This window comes from Pleurodeles waltl, chromosome 3_1 (assembly GCF_031143425.1).
Source record: "Pleurodeles waltl isolate 20211129_DDA chromosome 3_1, aPleWal1.hap1.20221129, whole genome shotgun sequence".
In the NCBI taxonomy this organism is placed as follows: Eukaryota; Metazoa; Chordata; class Amphibia; order Caudata; family Salamandridae; genus Pleurodeles; species Pleurodeles waltl.
Window position 1 is genome coordinate 97,204,819 of NC_090440.1, and position 21,996 is coordinate 97,226,814.

At 45.6% G+C, this 21,996-nt stretch overlaps 1 protein-coding gene across 2 annotated transcripts in view; it reads left to right on the forward strand.

The window, feature by feature from the left end:
- The first annotated feature begins 902 nt into the window (after positions 1 to 902).
- HTATIP2 (HIV-1 Tat interactive protein 2) overlaps positions 903 to 21,996 on the forward strand; it is a 133,364-nt gene continuing 112,270 nt past the window's right edge. The window contains exon 1 of one of the 2 annotated variants that reach the window (XM_069221932.1): positions 903 to 1,050. In XM_069221932.1, the coding sequence (XP_069078033.1) occupies positions 953 to 1,050 (98 nt within the window). In that variant the 5' untranslated portion in view covers positions 903 to 952. Of the gene's footprint in view, positions 1,167 to 21,996 lie in introns of both variants that reach the window. The other variant, XM_069221931.1, reaches the window with a different exon arrangement.

Sequence of the window (21,996 nt, forward strand, 5' to 3'; positions counted from 1 at the left end):
TAACATCCTTTCACCTGTCCACCCATTATCCATCCTTCCCTTTACCATCCGTTCACCTGTCCATCCACCTAACATCGATCCTTTTACTCTGCCATTCTTTCACCTGTTCACTTTCATTCATCCACCCATCCCTTTACTTTGCCATCTTTTTACCTGTCCATCCACCTGTCATTCACTCATCTTTTCACCGACTCATTCATCCACATACTCATTCATCCATACTTTCTTCGTTTTACCCTTCCTTCCAATAGTCCCTCTTTCTACACTTCTTTCCAATATTCCTTTTTTCTTTCCCTGTTCTATTTACCCAGATGTATCTTTTCATCGGTCCTGCTTGATTTTGTTTTGATGCCATATTCCGCGTTAATGAGCTTTTGTCTGACAAGTGCAGACAAAAGAGGTTCATGAAGAACCCCACCCCGGCTGTTGCTGCTAAAGCGGTGAGGTGTCACAATGCCCCTGCTTGTATACTTTGCATTGTGAGCCTTTTATAGACAGTATGTAAGCCATCCTTGCACAAAGGGAGGTTAAACAGTTTCTAGATCATTTTATTGAAAAAAAGGGTAATTTCCGTAAGCTTTCTCGATACATGTACTTTTTTCAACTCGTGAGGAAGCGTCACTCAACGTGTCACTCACAAGGCATTGCAATGTCACATATAAGCATCCCGAACATATGGAAATGTAACACAATGTCAACTGAAAACTTGGCACCTATTTACAAGGTACTACAGCTAATTTTACACAAATCCTATGCCAATGTCCTGGTAGACAGAACCTCAAAACATGTCAGTGGCCGATTTTTGGGAGCAAAGTGACGGCCTTATCTAACCCCTCCCCTAACACGCCATAAACCCCAACAGCCGTAACGCACCCCGAAATGACACAGTGATGCGACGCACGCGCGGCTCGTGCACGGATACCCGGAAGAGTAGCGTATCCGCCCACGCCCAATGCAAGGCTCTAGTCTCGTGCTGCGCGCCGCCGCCGCCGACCGTCCCCGAAGTGCCCTGCGTGGGCTGCGCGCCCGGAAGCCCCTCCTCTCGCTCAGGTAATACCAATGGGCAGCGGGGGGCGCCTGGCGGGAGGCTTTGTATCCGTTCTTCTGGTGGCTGCGGCTGTCATCCTACATCATCTGGAGCACTCGGGCTCAGGTGGGCTTCCAAGGTAGGTCATGGAAACCGCAGACGGACAATATCCCGAGTCCCAGGAGGGGCAGACATCTTTGAATAGGTATTGTTTACATCAACTGAAACGGGGGGGGTTTCTGGGCGGACCGGGGCGAAGTAACCGTTTATTTTTTCCCTGCATAAAAAATAAAAATCAGTGGGTATGAAGGTTTAACAAACGCAATAGCCACTTACTAGATAAGCAAACATTTGAAATGATATTACTGTTTATAATTTACATTTCACATTCAGGCGGAAGACCATATTTAACCCCTTCGCTGCCAGGCCTTTTCCCCTCCTGTGCCAAGCCTTTTTTGGGGTATTTGGTGCAGTTCGCGCTTAGGCCCTCATAACTTTTTCTCCACATAAGCTACCCAAACCAAATTTGCGTCCTTTTTTTCCCAGCAGCCTAGGGATTCAAGAGGTACCCAGACTTTGTCGGTTCTTGTCGTACGTGAGTTAACGTACGAGACCGGGAGGGAAAGAATTGGTCCGTCTTCTATGTTTGGTCGCCTCACGACGTTACGACCAATCCGTATCGAGGACGGTCGTGACGTCAGGGGGCGGCGCGGCCGAGACGGAGAGAGGCGCGAACAAGCGCGGTGTTGCGCGCTGGCCGGCTCCTCGTGGGCCTTGTTTCTTGCGGCAAGACAATAAAAGATATTACATGCAACCCGGCTGCCTCGCATCCTTCATACCTGCCACTACAAATGGCGACGAGGGTCACAGCTTCTACCAAGGCCCACGAGTGTAGCCCACCTTACCTGATGTTTCGGGAGGCCAGTGAGACGCGCTGATATCTCTTCACTGAGGACTACATGCAATCCCTAAGGTGTGCTGATGCTGGGAGCTCCACACGATTGATTTTGACGACTTCTACCTTCAAGGACCAGGCAGTAGGCCCGCTCCCGGGTTCCCTGTCCACGTATGTACATCTTCTGGGAGGTGTCCAGTGTAAAGCTGATCCCCGGCTATCCAGCGTGCAGAGCTACCATTCTGCGCTGCCCAGTAGCCTCCCATAGTGGATGCTGCACCTGTATCACGCGGTCTTCCCAAGTGTGGCGCCCGCTTTCCGGCCATGTCGCAGACAGGTCATATCTGCGTGCCTCCTCTCTTCCTGGACTCTCCTGGTAAGCCATGCATGAAATGGAAAGGATGGCTGCGCGCATTTGAGAACTATATCGTCTCCATTGATGGTCAGGGGTATAGCCCCGAGCGGAAAAAGTCGTTGTTATTCGGACTGTTGGGGAAGGCCGGACAGGAGGTTTTCGATAGTCTGCCGGTTTATGTGAATCCCCATGGAGCCACAGCTCCTCTGAACGAATACCAGGAGGCTGTACGGCGACTTGAGTTGCAGTATGCGGAGGAGTGCAACATCATGGTGGGGCGCCATAAATTCGCACTGCGGAAACAAGAGGAAGGAGAGACTATCGAAGAGTATATTGCATGTCTACGAGTTCTAGCCCAAGATTGTGAATTTGCGGTGATGACTGATACGTACATTAGAGATCAGGTGGTGTTCTACTGCCATTCGAAGAAAGTGCAGGAACGTTTGCTTTCATGCAGGAACCCTCCACTGAAGGACGTGATAGCCATTGCAAAGGCAGTGGAACGCTCCATGGTGTCTTCCAAGGAACTGGCGAGCACTAGTCAGGCTTCAAATGTGTTCTATGTACAGGACAGTCGTAAACATGTGCCCAAGACTCCAGACAGGGCGGCGAGTGATAGAGGGGGAGGCAGGAGGCCGCTCGTTTGTTTTAGGTGTGGGTCAAAGGATCACTTAGCGGATAGCAGGACCTGCCCTGCCTTGCATAAAAGTTGTTCTAAATGCAGGAAGTTGGGCCACTTTGCGGCAGTGTGTAAAGCCAAGAAATATAGTACGGGCATGAAAGTGAGCTCGGTAAGCGAGAGTGACACTGATGCGGATGCGGACATCGTGTTGTCCATTGATGGTGAGGACGGAAGAGTGAAGGGGCCCATTGGCTCCGTCATGATTGGTGCGATAAAATTGCCATTTACGGCTGATTCTGGTTCCCCTCTTACCCTGATCTCTGATAGGACATTTGATTCGAAATGGCAAGATGTACGACTGCATGAGACAGATGTGAGTCCAAAGGCCTTCGGGGAACACGACATAGTGATGAAAGGTTACTTCTGGGACTCCCTCACCTTTCGAGGGCGCACTGTGAGAACAAAGATATATGTGGCTGAAAAAGGGAGAAGCCTTATGGGATGGAAGGACCTGGCGAAGTTAGGTGTGATGCTAGTCCCTGGGGCAGAAGATCCCATAGTTCTGAGAGATGACTGGGTCAATTATGTGCAGCCTGATGATTTGCATGAAGGATTAGCTGAGGTCCTTTAAATATTTGATTCCGTTTTTGAAAACAAGGTAGGGTGTGTAAGAGGATTTGTGCATGCCATACGGTTGAAAAAGGGTGCCCTACCAATTAAGCACAAAGTCAGAACGATTCCTCTTTCTGTAAGGGGGGAGCTGAAGGCTGTTCTGGATAAGCTGAAAATGGAAGGAGTAATAGAGGAAGCAGGTGCATCAGAGTGGGTGTCCGCAATCGTGGTGTCCAAGAAGAAGAGGACAGGGGACATTCGGTTGTGTGTAGACCTGCGATCCTTGAACAGAAATATCCTAGTGAACTGCCATCCCCTGCCCAACATTCAGGAGATATTGTCTTCCACATCAGGATCGAAGTTTTTCACCCTGATAGACCTGAAGTCTGCATACCACCAGGTATGTCTCACGGAGGAGTCTAAGGAACTGACCACCTTTATTACCCCGTTTGGAGCATACAGATACGTCCGTCTTCCATTCGGCCTTGCATCGGCCTCGGGCGTCTTTCAAAAGCTAATGGACCTCCTCTTCTGCGATATGAAGGGGGTTGAAGCATTTCAGGACGACATTCTGATACACACGGAAGACGAGAAGGGGCACCTGGAACTGCTGGGCAGAGTGCTGGAGGTGCTACAAAAAAGGGGGATGACGGTCTCCAAAGACAAGTGCAAATTCATGGAAGGCAAGATAGAATACTTAGGGCATGTGCTTACCCCAAATGGCATTGCGCCGAAAGATGATTTAGTGAGGGCCATACGAGATGCCCCTTGCCCAGGAGACAAAGACGCCTTGCGATCGTTCCTGGTACTCAGCGAATACTATTCCAAGTTCATGCAAGGGTACGCAACCACTGTGGAGCCTCTAAGGAAACTGCTACGGAAGAACGAAAAATATACGTGGACGCAGGAACAAAGCACTGCCTTTGAATCCGTCAAGCAGGCAATCGCCGCGGCCCCAGCATTACAACCGTACAACAAGGACCTCCGGAATGTAATCACGGTAGACGCTAGTGCCAAGGGTATCGTTGCAGTGTTATGCCAATTCCAAGGGAAGAAGGAGAAAACAGTTGCATTTATATCGCGGTCATTGAGCGAAGCAGAGAAGCACTACAGCACCATCGAGCGGGAGACGCTCGCGTGCGTCTGGGCCGTGGAGAAACTGAGGAATTATCTGTGGGGCAGGGAGTTCGAATTGGTCACCGACCACAAACCCTTGATATACATGATGGATGGTGAAGGATGTGGCAATGGCAAAGCCAGCTCGAGGCTCCTACGTCTACTGTCTAAGTTGCAAGAATATCACTTCACCGTCAGACACATCAAGGGGGGTCTCAACTGCAGGGCGGATTGCCTATCGCGCATACCGATCACGGATGAGGAGGATGATTCCCTGGACGACACGGAGTGTGTTGTGGCAATGGTTGACGCAACAGCCATGTGCGAGGGATCCATATCAGAGGAAGAATGGTTGACGGCTCAGGAGAAGGACGTGACTATTCGGAGGGTGATGGACCACATGAAGGCTCATTGGCCCCCTATCCGGAACTTGCACGGGGCACTCAGGAGTTTCCAACAGATTAGTTCTGAACTCACCATCGAGGGCGGCTTTGTGAAGAGACACGAGCTGTTTGTACCTCCGGAAAGTTTGAGAGACAAGCTAATCAGGATTGCCCATAAGGGCCACCCGGGCAGTACCGCTACAAAGAATCTCCTCAAGCAGTACTACTGGTGGCCAGGGATGTGCAGCGACGTCAGCAGATTCATTGATCGGTGCGGACCGTGCTTAAGGGCCGATAAGCACTGGAAGACGACAAAAGGAGAGTTGCAGTTGGTGGACATTCCTGCTGGCCCATGGAACAAGATTGCCATTGATTTCGCGGGCCCATTTACCATGATACCAGACGATTGTAGACATCTCATCGTCCTTACGGATTACTTCTCCAAATGGATTCACTACAAGTTTGTCAGGGAAGTTACCACTGAACGAGTGATCAAGGCATTGACGAAAATTTTCGCGATTGAAGATCATGGTGTCGGACAATGGCACCCAGCTAGTGTCCAGGCAGATGACGGATTTTCTGTCCAGGTTAGGGATTAAGCAGGAGAAGACCCCGCTGTACAGCCCGAAGAGCAATGGGCAGGTTGAGCGTATGAATAGATTCCTCAAAGAGGGCGTGCAACAGGCAGTCGCTTCCAACATGAATGTGAAAGCGTTTCTGGCGGACAAGGTGCACACTTTCCATAACACGCCCAGTGAAGTTACTGGACACACTCCGTTTTATTTGATGAGAGGGAGAAGATGCATGAGTGAGCTTACCCCCAAAGTCAATAAGTGGTATGACATGAAGGAGGAAATTGAGGCAGGATCTGATGAGAGGTTGAGAGTCAAAGCAAGAATAATGGCTAAATAGGAAAGCAATAAGCGGTACGCTGACATTGTGAATAGAGCCAAAACTAAAAATATAGCGCAAGGGGATTGGGTATTGGTGAAGAAACCCAACAGGGTGATGAAGGGGGAGTCTGTGTTTCAAACCCCTATGCGTGTGCAAGGAGTGACAAGAGGGGCAGTCTGTCTGGAAGGAGTGGGGTGGCGGAGCAAGGACGACATAGTCAGGCTCAAGGCTGGTCAAGAGGAAATCATCATGAAAGGTGGCCGTGTGGATGGGGCCGAGTGCACGGACGATGTTGATGAGTGGCAAAGTCACGAAGCCAGGGATGTAGTCATTGATGAGGAGGAGTGTGCGAATACGCCTTCCAGGCGAGGACGAATCGGACATGGAAGTGCAGAGCGATGTGAGAAGGCATGGCGTGGCTTGATGGATGCCGAAGGACAGAATGGTTGCAGGCCCGAATCTGAGGAGAGCGACAGTCACAACGTAATGGGTTCAGGCCGAGAGGATGCGTGCGCCGTCAGGGCGAATTCACTTCAGTATGTTACTCCGAGCAGGCCAACTAGGCATATCCGAGCTCCCAAGAGGTTCGAAGATTTTGTTATGAGGTGAAGTTCCTTAAGTTCTCTTGTTCTGTTAAAAGGGGAGATGTCGTACGTGAGTTAACGTACGAGACCGGGAGGGAAAGAATTGGTCCGTCTTCTATGTTTGGTCGCCTCACGACGTTACGACCAATCCGTATCGAGGACAGTCGTGACGTCAGGGGGCGGCGCGGCCGAGACGGAGAGAGGCGCGAACAAGCGCGGTCTTGCGCGCTGGCCGGCTCCTCGTGGGCCTTGTTTCTTGCGGCAAGACAATAAAAGATATTACATGCAACCCGGCTGCCTCGCATCCTTCATACTTGCCACTACAGTTCTCCTTAAGGAGACCAAGAAATTAGCCAAAGTACAGCGACAAATTCATTTTTTTTCAAAAAAATGGGACAAAAAGGGCTGCAGAAAAAGGCTTGTGGTTTTTCCCCTGAAAATGGCATCAACAAAGGGTTTGCAGTGCTAAACTCACCATCTTCCCAGCTTTCAGGAACAGGCAGACTTGAATCAGAAAACCCAATTTTTCAACACAATCTTGCTATTTTACTGGGACATACCCCATTTCTACTATTTGTTTGTGCTTTCAGCCTCTTTCCAGTTAGTGACAGAAATGGGTGTGAAACTAATACTGGATCCTGGAAAGCTAAACATTTCTGAAAAGTAGACACTATTCTGAATTCAGCAAGGGGTCATTTGTGTAGATCCTACAAGTGTTTCCTACAGAAAATAACAGCTGAAATAAAAGAATATTGAAATTGAGGTAAAAAAAACCAGCCATTTTTCTCCACGTTTTACTCTGTAACTTTTTCCTGCGATGTCACATTTTTGAAAGCAAAATACCATTACGTCCTCTGGACTCTTCTGGTTGCAAGGATACATAGGGCTTGTAGGATCATCAAGATCCCTAGGTACCCAGAGGCAATAAATGAGCTTCACCTTGCAATGGGTTTTCATTCTATACTGGGCATACAGCAATTCATTTGCTGAAATATAAAAAGTGAAAAATAGGTATTAAGAAAACCTTTTGTATTTCCAAAATGGGCACAAGATAAGGTATTGAGAAGCAATGGTTATTTCCACATCTCTGAATTCCAGGATGCCTATACTAGCATGTGAATTACAGGGCATTTCTCAAATACTCGTTTTTTTACACACTGTCTTACATTTGGAAGGAAAAAATGTAGAGAAAGACAAGGGGCAATAACACTTGTTTTGCTATTCTGTGTTCCCCCCAGTCTCCCGATACAAATGGTACCTCACTTGCATGGGTAGGCCTAATGCTCGCGATAGGAAACACAATATGGACACATCACATTTTTATATTGAAATCTGTCATGTTTTTGGCAAAGTGCCTAGCTGTAGATTTTGGCCTCTAGCTCAGCCGGCACCTAGGGAAACCTACTAAACCTGCGCATTTTTTAAAACAAAACACCGAGGGGAATCCAAGATGGGGTGACTTGTGGGGCTCTGACCAGGTTTTGTTACCCAGGATCCTTTGCAAACCTCAAAAGTTGGCCCAAAAAACACTTTTGCTCTCATTTCGGTGACAGAAAGTTCTGGAATCTGAGAGGAGCCACAAATTTCCTCCCACCCATCGTTCCCCCAAGTTTCCTGATAAAAATTGTACCTCACTTGTGTGGGTAGGCCTAGCCTGCGACAGGAAATGCCCCAAAACACAATGTGGACACATCACATTTTCCCAAAGAAATCAGAGCTGTTTTTTACAAAGTGCCTAGCTGTGGATTTTGGCCTCTAGCTAAGCCGGCACCTATGGAAACCTACCACACCTGCGCATTTTTGAAAACATGATACCTAGGGGAATCCAAGATGGGGTGACTTGTGGGGCTCTGACTAGGTTCTGATACCCAGAATCCTTTGAAAACCTCAAATTTGGCCAAAAAAAACACTTTTTTCATCTCATTTCGGTGACAGACAATTCTGGAATCTGAGAGGAGCCACAAATTTCCTTCCACCCAGCGTTCCCCCAAGTCTCCCGATAAAAATGGTACCTCACTTGTGTGGGTAGGCCGAGGGCCCGCAACAGGAAATGCCCCGACACACAACTTGGACACATCACATTTTCACAAATAAAACAGAGCTGTTTTTTGCAAAGTGTCTAGCTGTGGATTTTGGCCTCTAGCCACAAATTTCCTTCCACCCAGCGTTCCCCCAAGTCTCCCGCTAAAAATGATACCTCACTTGTGTGGGTGGCCCTGCAACAGAAAAATGCCAAAAACCTGTGGAGATTGAGGGAATAGCACAGCGAGTTGATAAGTACCTATTTTTCTTTTATACATCTTTAAGGCTGACTCTGCTTTGGGGACCCACACAAGTAAGGTATCATTTTACTTGGGAGACTGAGGGGAATGCAGGGTGGCAGGACATTTGTGCCGCAGCGGTGATCCTACAAAGAAAAGTGAGGAAAATATGCTTTTTTAAGCAAAGTTTGAGATTAGCAGAGGAGTCTGGGTAAGAAAATGTTGGGGGATCCAGGCAAGCCACACCCCTTGGACTCCTTGGGGTGTCTATTTTAAAAAAATGTCTGGGTTTGGTGGTTTCCCTAGATGAAGGCCACACCCGGAACCAAAATCATAGGCGCCCCCCACTCCAAACACAGGTAGTTTTGCAATGGATCATTTTGATGTGTCCACGTACTTCTGTGATGTTCCTAACACTAAAATTGTGAAAAGAAACGCACTTAGGTTATGTTAAAAAGACCCTCACCCACCAACCAAGTTGGTGGCATGCTTCATCATCGGGATCCCACCTGAGACACCTAGTGTGTCACGGATGTGCTGCAATGCCTGATTACAGAGGAGCAGGTTTTGTCATTTTTACCACACATACTGGTTGGATTTGGCACGAGGGTGAATGATGGTTCAGTAGATCAAATCTTATTAACAAGAGATTTCACAAAAATGAAATGCACTGTTAATAACTGAGAGGCCAAAAAACTGAACCAATGACGTGAGCTGTAAAGCTGTGTCAAGGCACCAACTGGTTTACCGTCCATTCATACACCTTTCATACATGACATGCACAAGACCATTCATGCTGCCAGCCACGGGCCCAGCACATTACAACACTCGCATCGACAGACGTGGCACTCACGGCGCCATCACTTAGATACGCCCACATGCCTGATACAGCAATCACACTAGCTGATGGGAGTGTGTGGACTGACGTTTGGCTGGCACCGCCAGCTAAGCACCATCCACGCACATCGCCAGCCAAGCACCACTCCACCCACACCGCCAGCCAAGCTCCACTCCACACACCGCCAGCCAAGCGCCACTCCACACACACCGCCAGCCAAGCACCACTCAGCACACCGCCATCACTTTTTTTGTTTGTTTATAAACAACAAAGAAACCACTAACTAATTATAAAATAAGTACAAAACTACAAACACAAAAGCTCTGACTGAAAACATGACAGAAATGTGAAATTTATGCTCACGGTATTTCCCAAAAATGTTTTTTAGTGTGGTAGCTCCTGAAACAGCCAGCCACACACAGCTCAGGCTTTGAAGGGCAATCGGGGCAGTACATCCGGCTCTCCCTCCGGATACCTCTTCGGGCACAGACTACATTTCTAAGAAGACAAGTCGTTTTTGGGAGTGGGAGGAATGTGAAAAGGAAAGTTGCGATCTTTCAATCTAGCCACATCCTCCACCACTGCTACTCTAGGAACTCTTGCCTGTTCCACCACAATAAGAAACTCTATCACTGACTCCTGAAATTTAACAAATTTCATCCTTGAATCAGGTGAACAATCCTTGAACACAATAAAAGCATTAAAAGTTGCCAAATTAAATAAATGTATGGCCAACTTTTTATACCACACGTAAGACTTACGAAGAGCAGCATAAGGTTCCAACCTCTGATCTACTCTATCAACACCACCCATGTGCTTATTGTAGTTCAAAATGCACGCAGGTTTGCGCACTTCGGCAACCTGATCCCAAACAGTCACAGGGGAAGTACTCTTATCATGGATGGTAGTTAGCATGTACACATCCCTCCTGTCTGAAAATTTCAGAGCTAGCAGCTCATTATTCTGCAAGGCACTGCACTGCCCCTCTCAAGTTTTTTACAGACAAGCTCCCTTGGATAGCCTTTCCGGTTAGAACGGATTGCGCCACAAGCAACAGTGACCACTCTTAACAACTCCTTGAACAACTGCACTCCAGTGTAGAAATGATCAAATGGTGACCTTTGTTAAACAGTTGTCTATCAAGTTCACACAGAATCTTCTCGCTAACTCCAAAAGTGGGTGGATAACCAGGGGGGTCAATACTGGAATCCCTACCAGTGTAGACCCGGAAATTATACACGTATCCTGTACTACTTTCTGACAGCATATACAATTTAATTCCATACCGTGCGCTCTTGCTAGGAATGTACTGCTTAAAAAACAAACGCCCCTTGAACAGGGCCAAAGACTCGTCCACACTTATCTCTTTGCCTGGAACATACACCTCTGAAAACCAATCTACAAAATGATCAAGGACAGGCCTAACCTTAAAAAGACGGCCACAATCAGGGGGATCCCGTGGCAAGGCTAAAGCATCGTCAACAAAATGCAGCATCCGAAGAAGAAGCAAATAGCGATTAAGAGTCATAGTTGCAGGAGATATAGCCGTTACCATCAAGGGACTCATAGACCAATAAGAAGCCAGTTACGGCTTCCTTATCAACCCCATCAGAAAAGCCAAACGTAAGAACTTTATAATCTCTTCCAGATATGTGGGAACTCACTGGGTAGCTCTAGACTGAGGCCTAAGTCTGGCAGTGTTGGCCCTCAAATACTACTCCGCGTACAAATTAGTCTGCTGAACAATCTCTTCTAAAAATACATCATCCATAAACATGTGAAAGAAATTGACAGGCAAAACGTTTTCCATATTGACTCTACTCCCTGGGAGACTAGCAAATGCAGGTAACTGGCTGCTCCATGTTTCGGGCAATCCAGGTGTCAGGTCTTCCAATGGGAAACCCTTCAGCCCTAGGCTGCTGCACTCTTGGCACATCAATGTCCTCCTCTAAAACAGGCCCTTCATCTGCACTGAGAGTGGCTTCCTCATCAGAAGAATCCTCTTGGACAGAAAACTCACTGCCAGAATCTCTCACTTCCTCCTCTGACTCATATGCAGAGTCAGTCTCATAATCATGGTCAGAAGACGACTCAAAAAGCATGCCAACAACCTGCTAAGTGGTCACTCTGTGGCTAGCCATGATCCTTTCTAACAACAAATGGATTGCCAACAACAACCAGCACTGTCTAAAATAAGTAATAAACAAAGTGTGGCTTTATCATAAAGAGTTATGTACTAAAAAACGATACCACTCACTTGCCTGAAAAAGCTAGACTCACCAACAACTACTCTGCACAGACACAGCAGTCACCAATGATATCCCACTAAAAAGAAAAAAAGAAAAGCAAATTAGACATAAGACAACACAAAAATAATTGTGCACAAATCTAAGGACAATTTCACACACAATCCTGCATTTAGCACACCACCTACAAACATGTCATTCATGCATGTCAACTATACTCCTTTGGAGTAAGTTGCTTTTACTTACCTAAAACATGTAACTATGCAAACCGCAGGTCAACTACTGCCAAAACCGCAAGGATCCACAGCAAAGGAAGCAAAAGCTTTGAACTAGAACAAAAATAAGAAATAAACTGTTCTAATCACAAATACAAGTACTTCGCAGTTGACAAACACCCCACCACCAAGAACTTACACATTTTCCCTGGTACCTAAGTGGCTTCTGCCCCGGGCAGATGGGCCTAAAAACAATTGGAAGATCTGCCCCCCTGGCCATCAGTAATGTGCCCGCTGTGGGGGTGACCCTGGCCAAAGGGGCCGCCCCCAATACAAAACACACACACATACACAAGATTCCTGGTCCCTAAGTGGATTCTGCCTCCCTTCGGGGCAGATGGGCCTAAACAAAATAGGCCGAAATGGCCATCAGTAATGTGCCCCCTTTAGGGGGCTAACCTTGCCAAAGGGGCCGCCCCCCCTACAAAACACACACTCAAGATCCCTGGTGCCTAAGTGGATTCTTCCCCCTTGGGGGGCAGATGGGCCTAAACAAATTGGCAGATCTGCCCTCAAGGGGGCAGAAATGGCCAACAACTCTGTGCCCCCAGCAGAAAAAAAAATGGGGAACAAAAAAAGAAAGAAAATCGCTGACGTCTTGGTGGCTTGGCCAAAACAAAAACAGCCCGATCTGCCCCCAAGGTGGGCAGAAATGGCCAACAGCTTTGTGCCCCCTTTGGGGGGCGACCATGGGGGCACCCACAGCACAAAAAAACAAAGGGAAACAGAACAAAAAAAAGAACTCCCTGGTGTCTTGGTGGCTTCTGCCCTCCTTGGGGGCAGATGGGCCCAAAACAAATATGCCCATCTGCTTCCAAGGGGGAGGAGCAGAAATGGCCAACACTAATTTCCCCCCTTTGGGGGGGGGGGGCGACCCTTGCCCAAGGGGTGCCCCCAAGACAGAAAACACCCACACACAACACACAATCCCTGGGGCCTAGTGTGTTTCGACCCCCCGGGGATGAGATCAGCCAAAAACATGGCCGATCTAGCCCCGGGGGGGCTGAAACATATAAAAAAAATAATGCCCCCAGGGCAGCGACCCTTGCCTAAAGGGTTGCTGCCCAAAAACATTATTGCAAAACATAATCCCTGGTTCCTAGTGGGTTCCGACCCCCCGGGGGCAGATCGGGCAAAAAATGCCCAACAAAGAGAACATCCCTGGTGCCTAGTGGTGGATTCCTGCTCCACGATCAGCAGGAATCCATTAAAAACAGGCGCAGGGGGGAAGGAAAAACTCTTTTTTTTTTCCCCCGTGTCTGTTTTCCACCCCAACCACCCCCCAGGAGAAGGACTCACCTCTGACGCGTCCTCTCTCCACTCGCATTGGAAGCAAATGGCTTCCAGCGCGTCCTCGGCATCATTTGATGATGTCGGCGTGCTGTGAGTGCGCGGATGTCATCAGATTGCTGAGGTGGGGGGTCGGGGTGGAAGGGGAAGCGATTGGGGGGGGGTGAGCAGGGTGCAGGATGAGCTGGTCTCGTCCCCAGCACACGGAATCCGTGTGCAAGGACGAGACCAGCTCGCCCCAGGCACCCTGGGGGCTAATTGCTTGTTTATTTTGGAAATGTGGGGGACTTGTTTGAGTGCTTGCCTCGAAGCATTAGGGATTTCACCATTTTAAATTTTCTGTTGCCGAAGGCAGGTTTATATTGCGGTTCTTTCCACGCTCCTTGAATGTCATGTTTGCAAATGACGCTGAAATCATCCCTGACACCTTCAGTCAGACCTGGCTGTAGGTGTTGCATTCTGCTGGTTCGTAATTTTGCTTTGAAGAATCTAAATAAGGGCTTAAAACAGGATGCATAAGGCTCTTGGCTAAAAACCAAATAAATTTGGCATCACACATGACATTCTACTTGGTAATTGTTAACCTTGTAGTTCTTTGTCTATGTGTCTTGGATTGAATGTGTACCACAGCCTGTAAGGTTTGCTGCTTACCACATTTTGGAAAGGACCTAAAGCTCCAGTCCTTTGCTTTCAGTGTATATCATTAAGGATTCCGGGCGTTGATATCTTTATTCCCATTAATGACAATATTCGGGTCAAAGTAAGAAAGTGCATTTGTTTATAAAAAGGAAAGCTCAGGACTGGAGCAGTATGTCTTAGGTGACATGGAGTCATTATATTACACCTTTATACATGCCGAGATATGGGAAAGCGCAGTATAAATGTTTTCACCTCCCTGAAATTGGTGTGATGAGATTTTTGGAAGAATGAAGTTAAGACATTGGCGCACTCGCAAGGGATCACCTGCAGCCTGTGCTTCACTTTTTCAGCAGAGGGCACTTCACAGTAGCGCTCTAAGAGTACCATCAAATGGCACCAAGTTCTAGGCCGAGGATGTGTTTTGAGAATAGAAGTATCAGGGCGTTTTTTTTTCTTTCTGTCTCTAGTCTAACTGCTGCTTCTCACATCTTTTGGAATAAATGATGCATTTTCCAGGTTTTCTAAGGAGTACGAGACGCTGGCATTTGCAACTGAAAGGCTGTCTCTGTCCTCTCACCCATAGGGCTGTTCAACCTGTCATTATCTACAAGAACAAAAAGTAGAAAACCAGAAACTACATTTTAATTTACATTTCAAATCTCTGAGCTTTGTCAGTATGACATATGATACTATAATCTGTCTTTTTCCCAACACACAGCATGTTGCTTTGTGAAGCTTTTAGTTTTGCCATTAACACTTTCATCATGGACCCAAAACCCCAACACACAATGCTGTTTGCTAAAATTCTAGATTTGGCATATTGTCAGCTATGTTTTAAAACATCAGAAAAATTACTATCCCATTCAAACGAACATTGGCAAAGCCAATAGGTCTTGCCCATGGGTGAGCTGTTAGCTTTGGCAATTGGGTGGGGTAGGCTAGGGTGCAACTAGACCCAAACGTGGAGTGTTTAGACGTGTAGTACTTCCGGCCACAGTGGTGTGGCTACCGCTTCACACAATGCGGGCAGACGTGTCCTGAGAACTAGTACGACAACACACATTGGTAATATGTCTGACTTGAATGTGCTAACTCATACAAACAGCATTTGTGCATGTCTGTGTTTTCATGCTTCAGCACATTAATGCCAGATCTATTGGCTTTGCCAATAATTCCCACTCAGACACTAAGCAATTCTGTAGCTTCAAGAGTTCCACCAGACCTGCGAGCATGAGATGTCAGCAAGATGTTTGATACATAAAGAGTCTTGTGCCTGAGTGCATATCTAACACCTAAAAAAGAAAGCACTGACATCTTATTGAAAAATGTCTTTTCATACTAAAAGCAATGTAAGACACATAAGCAAAACTTTCCATAGAACAAGAAGATGTGTATGGCAGATCTAATAAACACAAGGAAGTGCCCACACCGACATTGACTTTTAGGAACAGTATTAAGGGTATGAAATGTGTACTGAGATAAAAAAAAAATGTATATGGGGATTCTATCAGAATGTCATTAAATGAGGGGCTCACTAAGAGCTCAAATGGAATGGGCATTTACAGAGTGGAGTATGTGGGATAACTAAGCAATGTAAAAAATGTTTGTGTTTATATTTATATAACACAGACTTAGTTGGAGAGTGCCATAGTGTTGCACATTTTGGGGGGTGAGACTGCATACGTCAAGTGAGGGTTTAATTATTTGAATTATCCAGTTACACACAATTGCACCATTATAACAGATAGTGATTTTCCAAGAACTGCAGAAAATGAGGTCCCCGGGTTGACTTAGTCACAACGCCACATCTTATTTCTTAGTCAATATAAAAAAAATCCCAAAAAGGTTAAGAGTTGAAAATGCTCCAACAGTTCACCTTCACCAATTGTTGTGAACACTTTTTTTCTTTTCTGATATTTTCCCATGGGAATCATGCTGTGTTCCCCATGCTGTCCATTGTGTGGACCAAATGCAAATTATTGGGGGGCGTAGTTATTATAGAAGGGTTGCACCTTGATTACATTATCACTCATTTAAGGTTGAGGTTTATCTATGTGCATATGCACTACGAGTTAAAGTGTAACATGATATATAATATTAATGTTTACATATTTAGCAACAATGTAATGTTTTATTAATAGTGATGCATCTCCATTGTACCCATCAGGGTGGAACAGAGATCATAGCCCAGATAATAAGTTTTTTTGCTGTGGTATTTTCTATCATTTAAAATAATATGGATAGGGTTGATGAATGTTATTTCAGTTTTTGACCCCGAAATCCTTTCTTGAAATGGCTATGCGCTGTTGTGACTCAAAAGCCCAATGATTGCAAATGACAACTATAAAGCCAGTTACTGTTTTAGAGCTGCAGGCTAAATATATTTTAAAAATGCAAACACATACCTAAGCCAAAGTTGCACTCAGTCACAATTGTTTTTTCTCTGAACGAAAAGGGGTTAGCTAAAGGTGCCAAAAGTTAAATGTGCTCATGCTGCACCAGAACGGCATTATGATAAATAATGTTAGTGAGCCATGTTTGTGAAGAAGCTGAAGCTGTGAAACAAATATAATACATCTTGGTACAGTGAGCATCAACAGCACAAGGCACTGCTGGAGTATTAGATAGGGAGATATTAGGATAACCAGACGGAGACCAGGGCAGAGACCTATGAATGTGGGAAGGTGTTAGCATGCCCATGGACCTGCTGCTCCCCCTTGATACTGGGATGCTGTAGCTTAGCTGGTGGACAATACCTGTGCACCAGCCAGTGAGAAGCTCCTGTTCCTCCACCTGAACAGATGCCCGATGATCTCTTGCAAGAAGATGGAATTAATATCTAGCAGTTTATTGGGAATGTTTACACCTTTGACCTTTCATCTTCAGATGGAATTATGATTGGTGCTTGGGGCTGCTGAAGGTATCCCTCCTCCTGTACCCCTGAAGTTGACCTACTCTCTCAGGCTTTTTGCTTCATACATCTGTCCTCTCAATTTGGGGTTTGTCTGCTGTAAAAAAAAAACCTGGAGAGGTGATAGCAGAAGGACTGATAGCCGGCTCACCAGTTGATGACAGCATTGTGCATGATGGACCGAAGAAGTAGGGCACTGGGATGAGTTATATCCATTGACAGTAGTACTCAGTGACAGCAGCAGGAACTGACAGTATATGATAGCAGCACCTCCCAGTTGCAGTCACAAGAGGACACGTTGGAGGGCTTGACAGTATTAAGACCCGCAGGCACTCAAAGCAAGACTCTTACAGCATCAAGACCAAAGGATGTGACAAAAGTAAGAGTAACAACAAGACTCAATGTGACCGCTTCAGAAGTTTCAGGTTATGTCAGAAGCGTATCTAACAGCATCTTAAGCAAGCAAGTTAGACTACACACATATTATCAGAATGCCACTGAAATGAGCACCAGTATACCAATGAGCAGAAAAGCAAAAGACAAAGAACTAATATTAATTAAGGGTGCTCCATGTTGCAGCCACTGGCATTTAGGCAGGGGCCAGCGGAGGGGTTTGGGGTACCCAATGGCCGTTCTTGTCATTGTGTGTGAAAAGGCGTTGAAGCCTGCAAAAGCACGACTTCAATAAAGTCAAGTGAATTCTAGATTCAGCTCTAATTATTATCCCACTGAGGGCAGGGCACGAGTCGCTGGTACACACAGGTAGATGGAGTCCATCCACTATTTTCACAGGGTGGACACCATCCACCATGCCAAGAAGCTGAGCCCCGATAAAATATGCTAAACTGGTCCTGGTGTAGTTTTCAGACACCAGGACACATTCAGTAGCACCTGTATGTTGTCTCCGGTGAGGGAACTTTGTTCTTTTAAATTACAGCTTGCCCAAAAGAAAGGCCGAATTTAAGGGGCTATCAGGCCTAATTTTGTTTGAGTGTCCTGACTGGGAGCCATCTGGAGCCTTGCACCTAGATGCATAAGCAGTGGAGGGAAAACAAAGGCACACGGCTTGTTATCACGTCACAGGTACTTAAGAGAGACATGGTTTTGACTTTGTTCAGTCCCTGAATATAAGAGACATGCATGCATTATAAGAATGTCAGGAGTGTTGGTCTGTCCCAATATTTACACAATTAACAATTTAAATATCACAATTTTGTTTTATTCTTTTATAGCACTGCTCATCCCAGTGCAGGGCGCCGGAGCTCTTTACATCTTATGTGCACAATACATTGACAATAAATCTTGCAAGTGTGTAAATCAATGTACAGGATGTGCTACATCAGACAGTGTAGGTTACAGGGTGTAGGAGTCGCATATCCTTCATAGCTCACTGTGCTATCTTAGAAGGAAAACAATTTATGAACTGCAAGTAACAAACGGATCTCGTGTGTTAAAAGCAGAAACCCACTTACCTATCTATGTAAAATAAAAAATCTGCATGTTACATGATGTGCTTTACAGGAGACACATTAACACTCTTTGCTACTTTGATTTAAAACTGGGACTAGACAAAGCACAGAATTCTCCAGCAAATGCTATAACCTCCAAAGTTATCTTACCATTATTATTTTTATTATTATTATTCCCTGGAATTTACTGGGTATATAAAGTAGAGGTTGGTGAGCTTACAAATTAACTAGGAGAGACGAGCCAGAGGAAAGTCAAGAGCCTTGCTGGCCAAGCCCTGAAAATGTTTACCATGTAAATGACACAACAAACATTGCTTAAAATATGATACTGTCTCTACAAAATTTTAAAAAGTTTTTTTATTTAACGTGGTAGCTTTGACATTATTATGGCTCTTCATTAGAAGTGCTTACTAAAAGTTAATGTAAACCCTGTACGTGGCCTGATTATTATAGAGCATGGGTACTCGCTAACATTTTCCTAGGAGCCAAAACGTTTGGTCTGTGATGCGCCTGGGGGCCGCATTAATGCCAGGGCTGTGGCGGTCAAGTGTGGTGGCTCGGGGGATTGGTGGCAAGGTAGGTGTAGGAGAATCAAATTATATACATCTAGTGGCTGAAATAAACAAGGGAAAACCAGAAAACCTGGAATGAATCCCGGCTTACCCACTTTTCCAAATTGTGTGATCCTAGGCAATTGTTTAGTCTCACTTCACTCCTTTTTCTGCATTATCACATTTAAGATGACCTCAAAATACATGATTCATGATGTGTGCTGCACAAAACCTGCCTCTATGTTTGATTTAATAAACTATAATGTTGTTAATGTATGATAGGAATCCAGGCCACCGATAAAGTGCACATACCAAGTGACTGGCCTCTTCAATTTACTATTGGTTGTGTTCTCAGGATAAGGGAAATAATTAATGTTTCAAAATGTATGTTTCCAAATGTATGTTTGAAAACTATCACTTTTAAAGGAATACATCTCAGTGCACTGATAAAATAATTTGTACTAAGGCGAAAAGGTGCTGCATCTTAACTAAATACACATTTTTAATTTTAAAGAGACTGTCTTAGTTTTACACTTGTGCTGCAAGATGTCTTTAAAAATGAAGGCGTTTCTAAAGTTAAGTGCAGGAGTCCCTAGTTACTTCCTTTCTTTAATACCAATTAAGTTTGAAATAAATGATTGTGTGTGTATTTAATATTTTTATTGTTAGTGCAGAGTCAAGCAAACAGCTGCCAGTGCTCTTGTTGCCCAAGTGGCCGCATGTAAAGGTCAGAGGGGCTGCATAAGGCCCGCGGGCCGTACTTTGAGTATCCATGTTATAGAGCAACATTATAGTCTAATAAATCAAACACAATAGGTTTTTGAACAACTAGTAATCTGGAATTGTGTATTTGAAAGGGCTTTAATAACCGATAAAGATGAAAAACGTGTTTTAGTGAAATAAAAAAATTGCCTAAGATCACACAATTTAAGCGGGACGCCATGATTTGTCCAGGTTTTCTGGTTTGACTTTGTACGAATCACCCAGTAGAGAGGTATATATTTTTCTTTCCTTATGTTCAAGCATGGTGTTTACCTCTTTGTGCATTTTTCAGTAGTTTTTAAATAGTACAAACTCGATCCTGCTGTATTGAAGTGCTTTATGTGAAGACCAATTACATTACACAAGGTCCTATTCGCTATTTATAGGCAGGGGGAGATTAAGTGATTTTGCCTAGACTTACTGGATGTAGAACAATGTCGAGACTCTAACCTGGCCTCTCAGCTCCAAAGTCGGCGACTCTTCCCGCAACGCCACATCCTGGGTGGAGTGAGGGTGGCAAGCACAAGCCACTTGGAAGCTCGGCTGTTTATGGGCTTGAGGTTCCAATATGACTTCGAGCTGAGCCAAGCTTCAGGCTTGAGCCTGGCTCAAGCTTTCAGTGGCTCGCCCACCTCTAACACAAAGATCTCTGCAGGAAGTTCCTTAATCACAAAGGATATGTTGAAATGCAGACTTTGCAACCAATTAAGCAGAACAGATTTGCTGTCACATTTCTCTTTGTCGCCACTTTCTTTGTGGCAGAGTTTAAAAAAAATAAAGGCATAGGTTGAGGTCCAGATTTTGCGTTGGGGATGCATCACCTTTTTGGCACAAGCCTGACGCAAAATCGAATTTATTAAATTTCATAATGTACTCAGCTGTACTCATGATAGACCTGCTAAACATATGTGTGAAGTGTTAAGATTTGATGTTACTTCTTGTGATGTCACTTCCTATGAGGTCATGGGTTGTGATGTCACGCGCTGTGATGTCACTTTCACCTTGCCTAACATGGTCAGTCACTACTGCTTTTTTTTAGGGCTTATGCCCTGACGCAGGGGTAGTGAAGCAGCAATCTGCAGGAGGGTGGGGTTTCGGTGCTACAGCAAATATATTCTGGCTGTCCATGGGTGCTTCTTTAACAGGACCTGGGCGGTGATTCGAGAGATGCTAAGAGGGGCCAAGGGGACCAGGATATGACTGACTTACCCAGATCCATCTTTCAAAGGGTGCCAGGAGGGTCCAATTTTCAGTTGTCCTGGTATTGTTTAGGACCTAACCTACTGGTTGGCTTAATGGGGCTTCCCTGGTCTGAGGAAGTGGCTGAGTTCACCTTGCTAAGTACTAAGTAGGATCCCTATTGGAAATCTGTTGAGACAAAATCACATTTTCATGGGGATAGTGATTGATGGGCCAGCCCAGTGGGTAACCATGGTTTTTAAAAATTTCAGACCGAAAATTTTAGATCTGGCATTGTTTTGATAAAGATGTTCAATATACATGATATCAATATTTTGAGGTGTGTAAATGCCAATAAATTATACTTCTGTGTCTTTTGGAAAATAAATACAGCTTGAGAACGTTTAGTTTTCAAAAACAAGTTTGATAAGCTCAAGCTACTTCATTGCTTTGCTGCTTGGGTGGGGAATGGGAATGGCAAAGTCCAGAGGTTGCGCAACCAAGATGCATTTCAAAAGAGCCTTTGAAATGTGTCTGTGTTGGAACTGGGTGCCCTTTTTCTCCATGTTTTCCAACTGCCACTCACAGAGAGGGTAAGAAGGCCAGAAGGTAACCCACACAAGAGCAGATCAGTCTGGGCTACACCATGCTGCTGTGGCAGAAAGCTTTGGTGGGCGCATTGCCAGGTGCTCATCATGCACGGTGCCATGCTGATCCACTCTGCCAGTCTACTAAGTGTTCACCAACGCGCAAGAGGCACACACAGCGTTCTGTGAGGTGGACTGTGAGAGGGCAGCACCCAGCAGCCCTGCACAAGGCGCAGTGAAATATTACACCCCAGGTACGCCCCTACTGTGGTGCGTGCGTCCCACCCTACCCAAACTAAGCTACATAGCGAGGTAGAGGAGCACAGTGGTGGGCCGCACTCTGATGCTGCCTTTTTACAGACTTTTAGAGTAACCGTGTGGCATGACAGGCAGCAAAGAAAATTTTACTTAAAGGCGGGACTATCTTTTAAAAATCCTTGAGAAAACTATTAAGTGCTAGTGCCACCCACCTTCAACCATCGAAACAAACTAACTGTCCA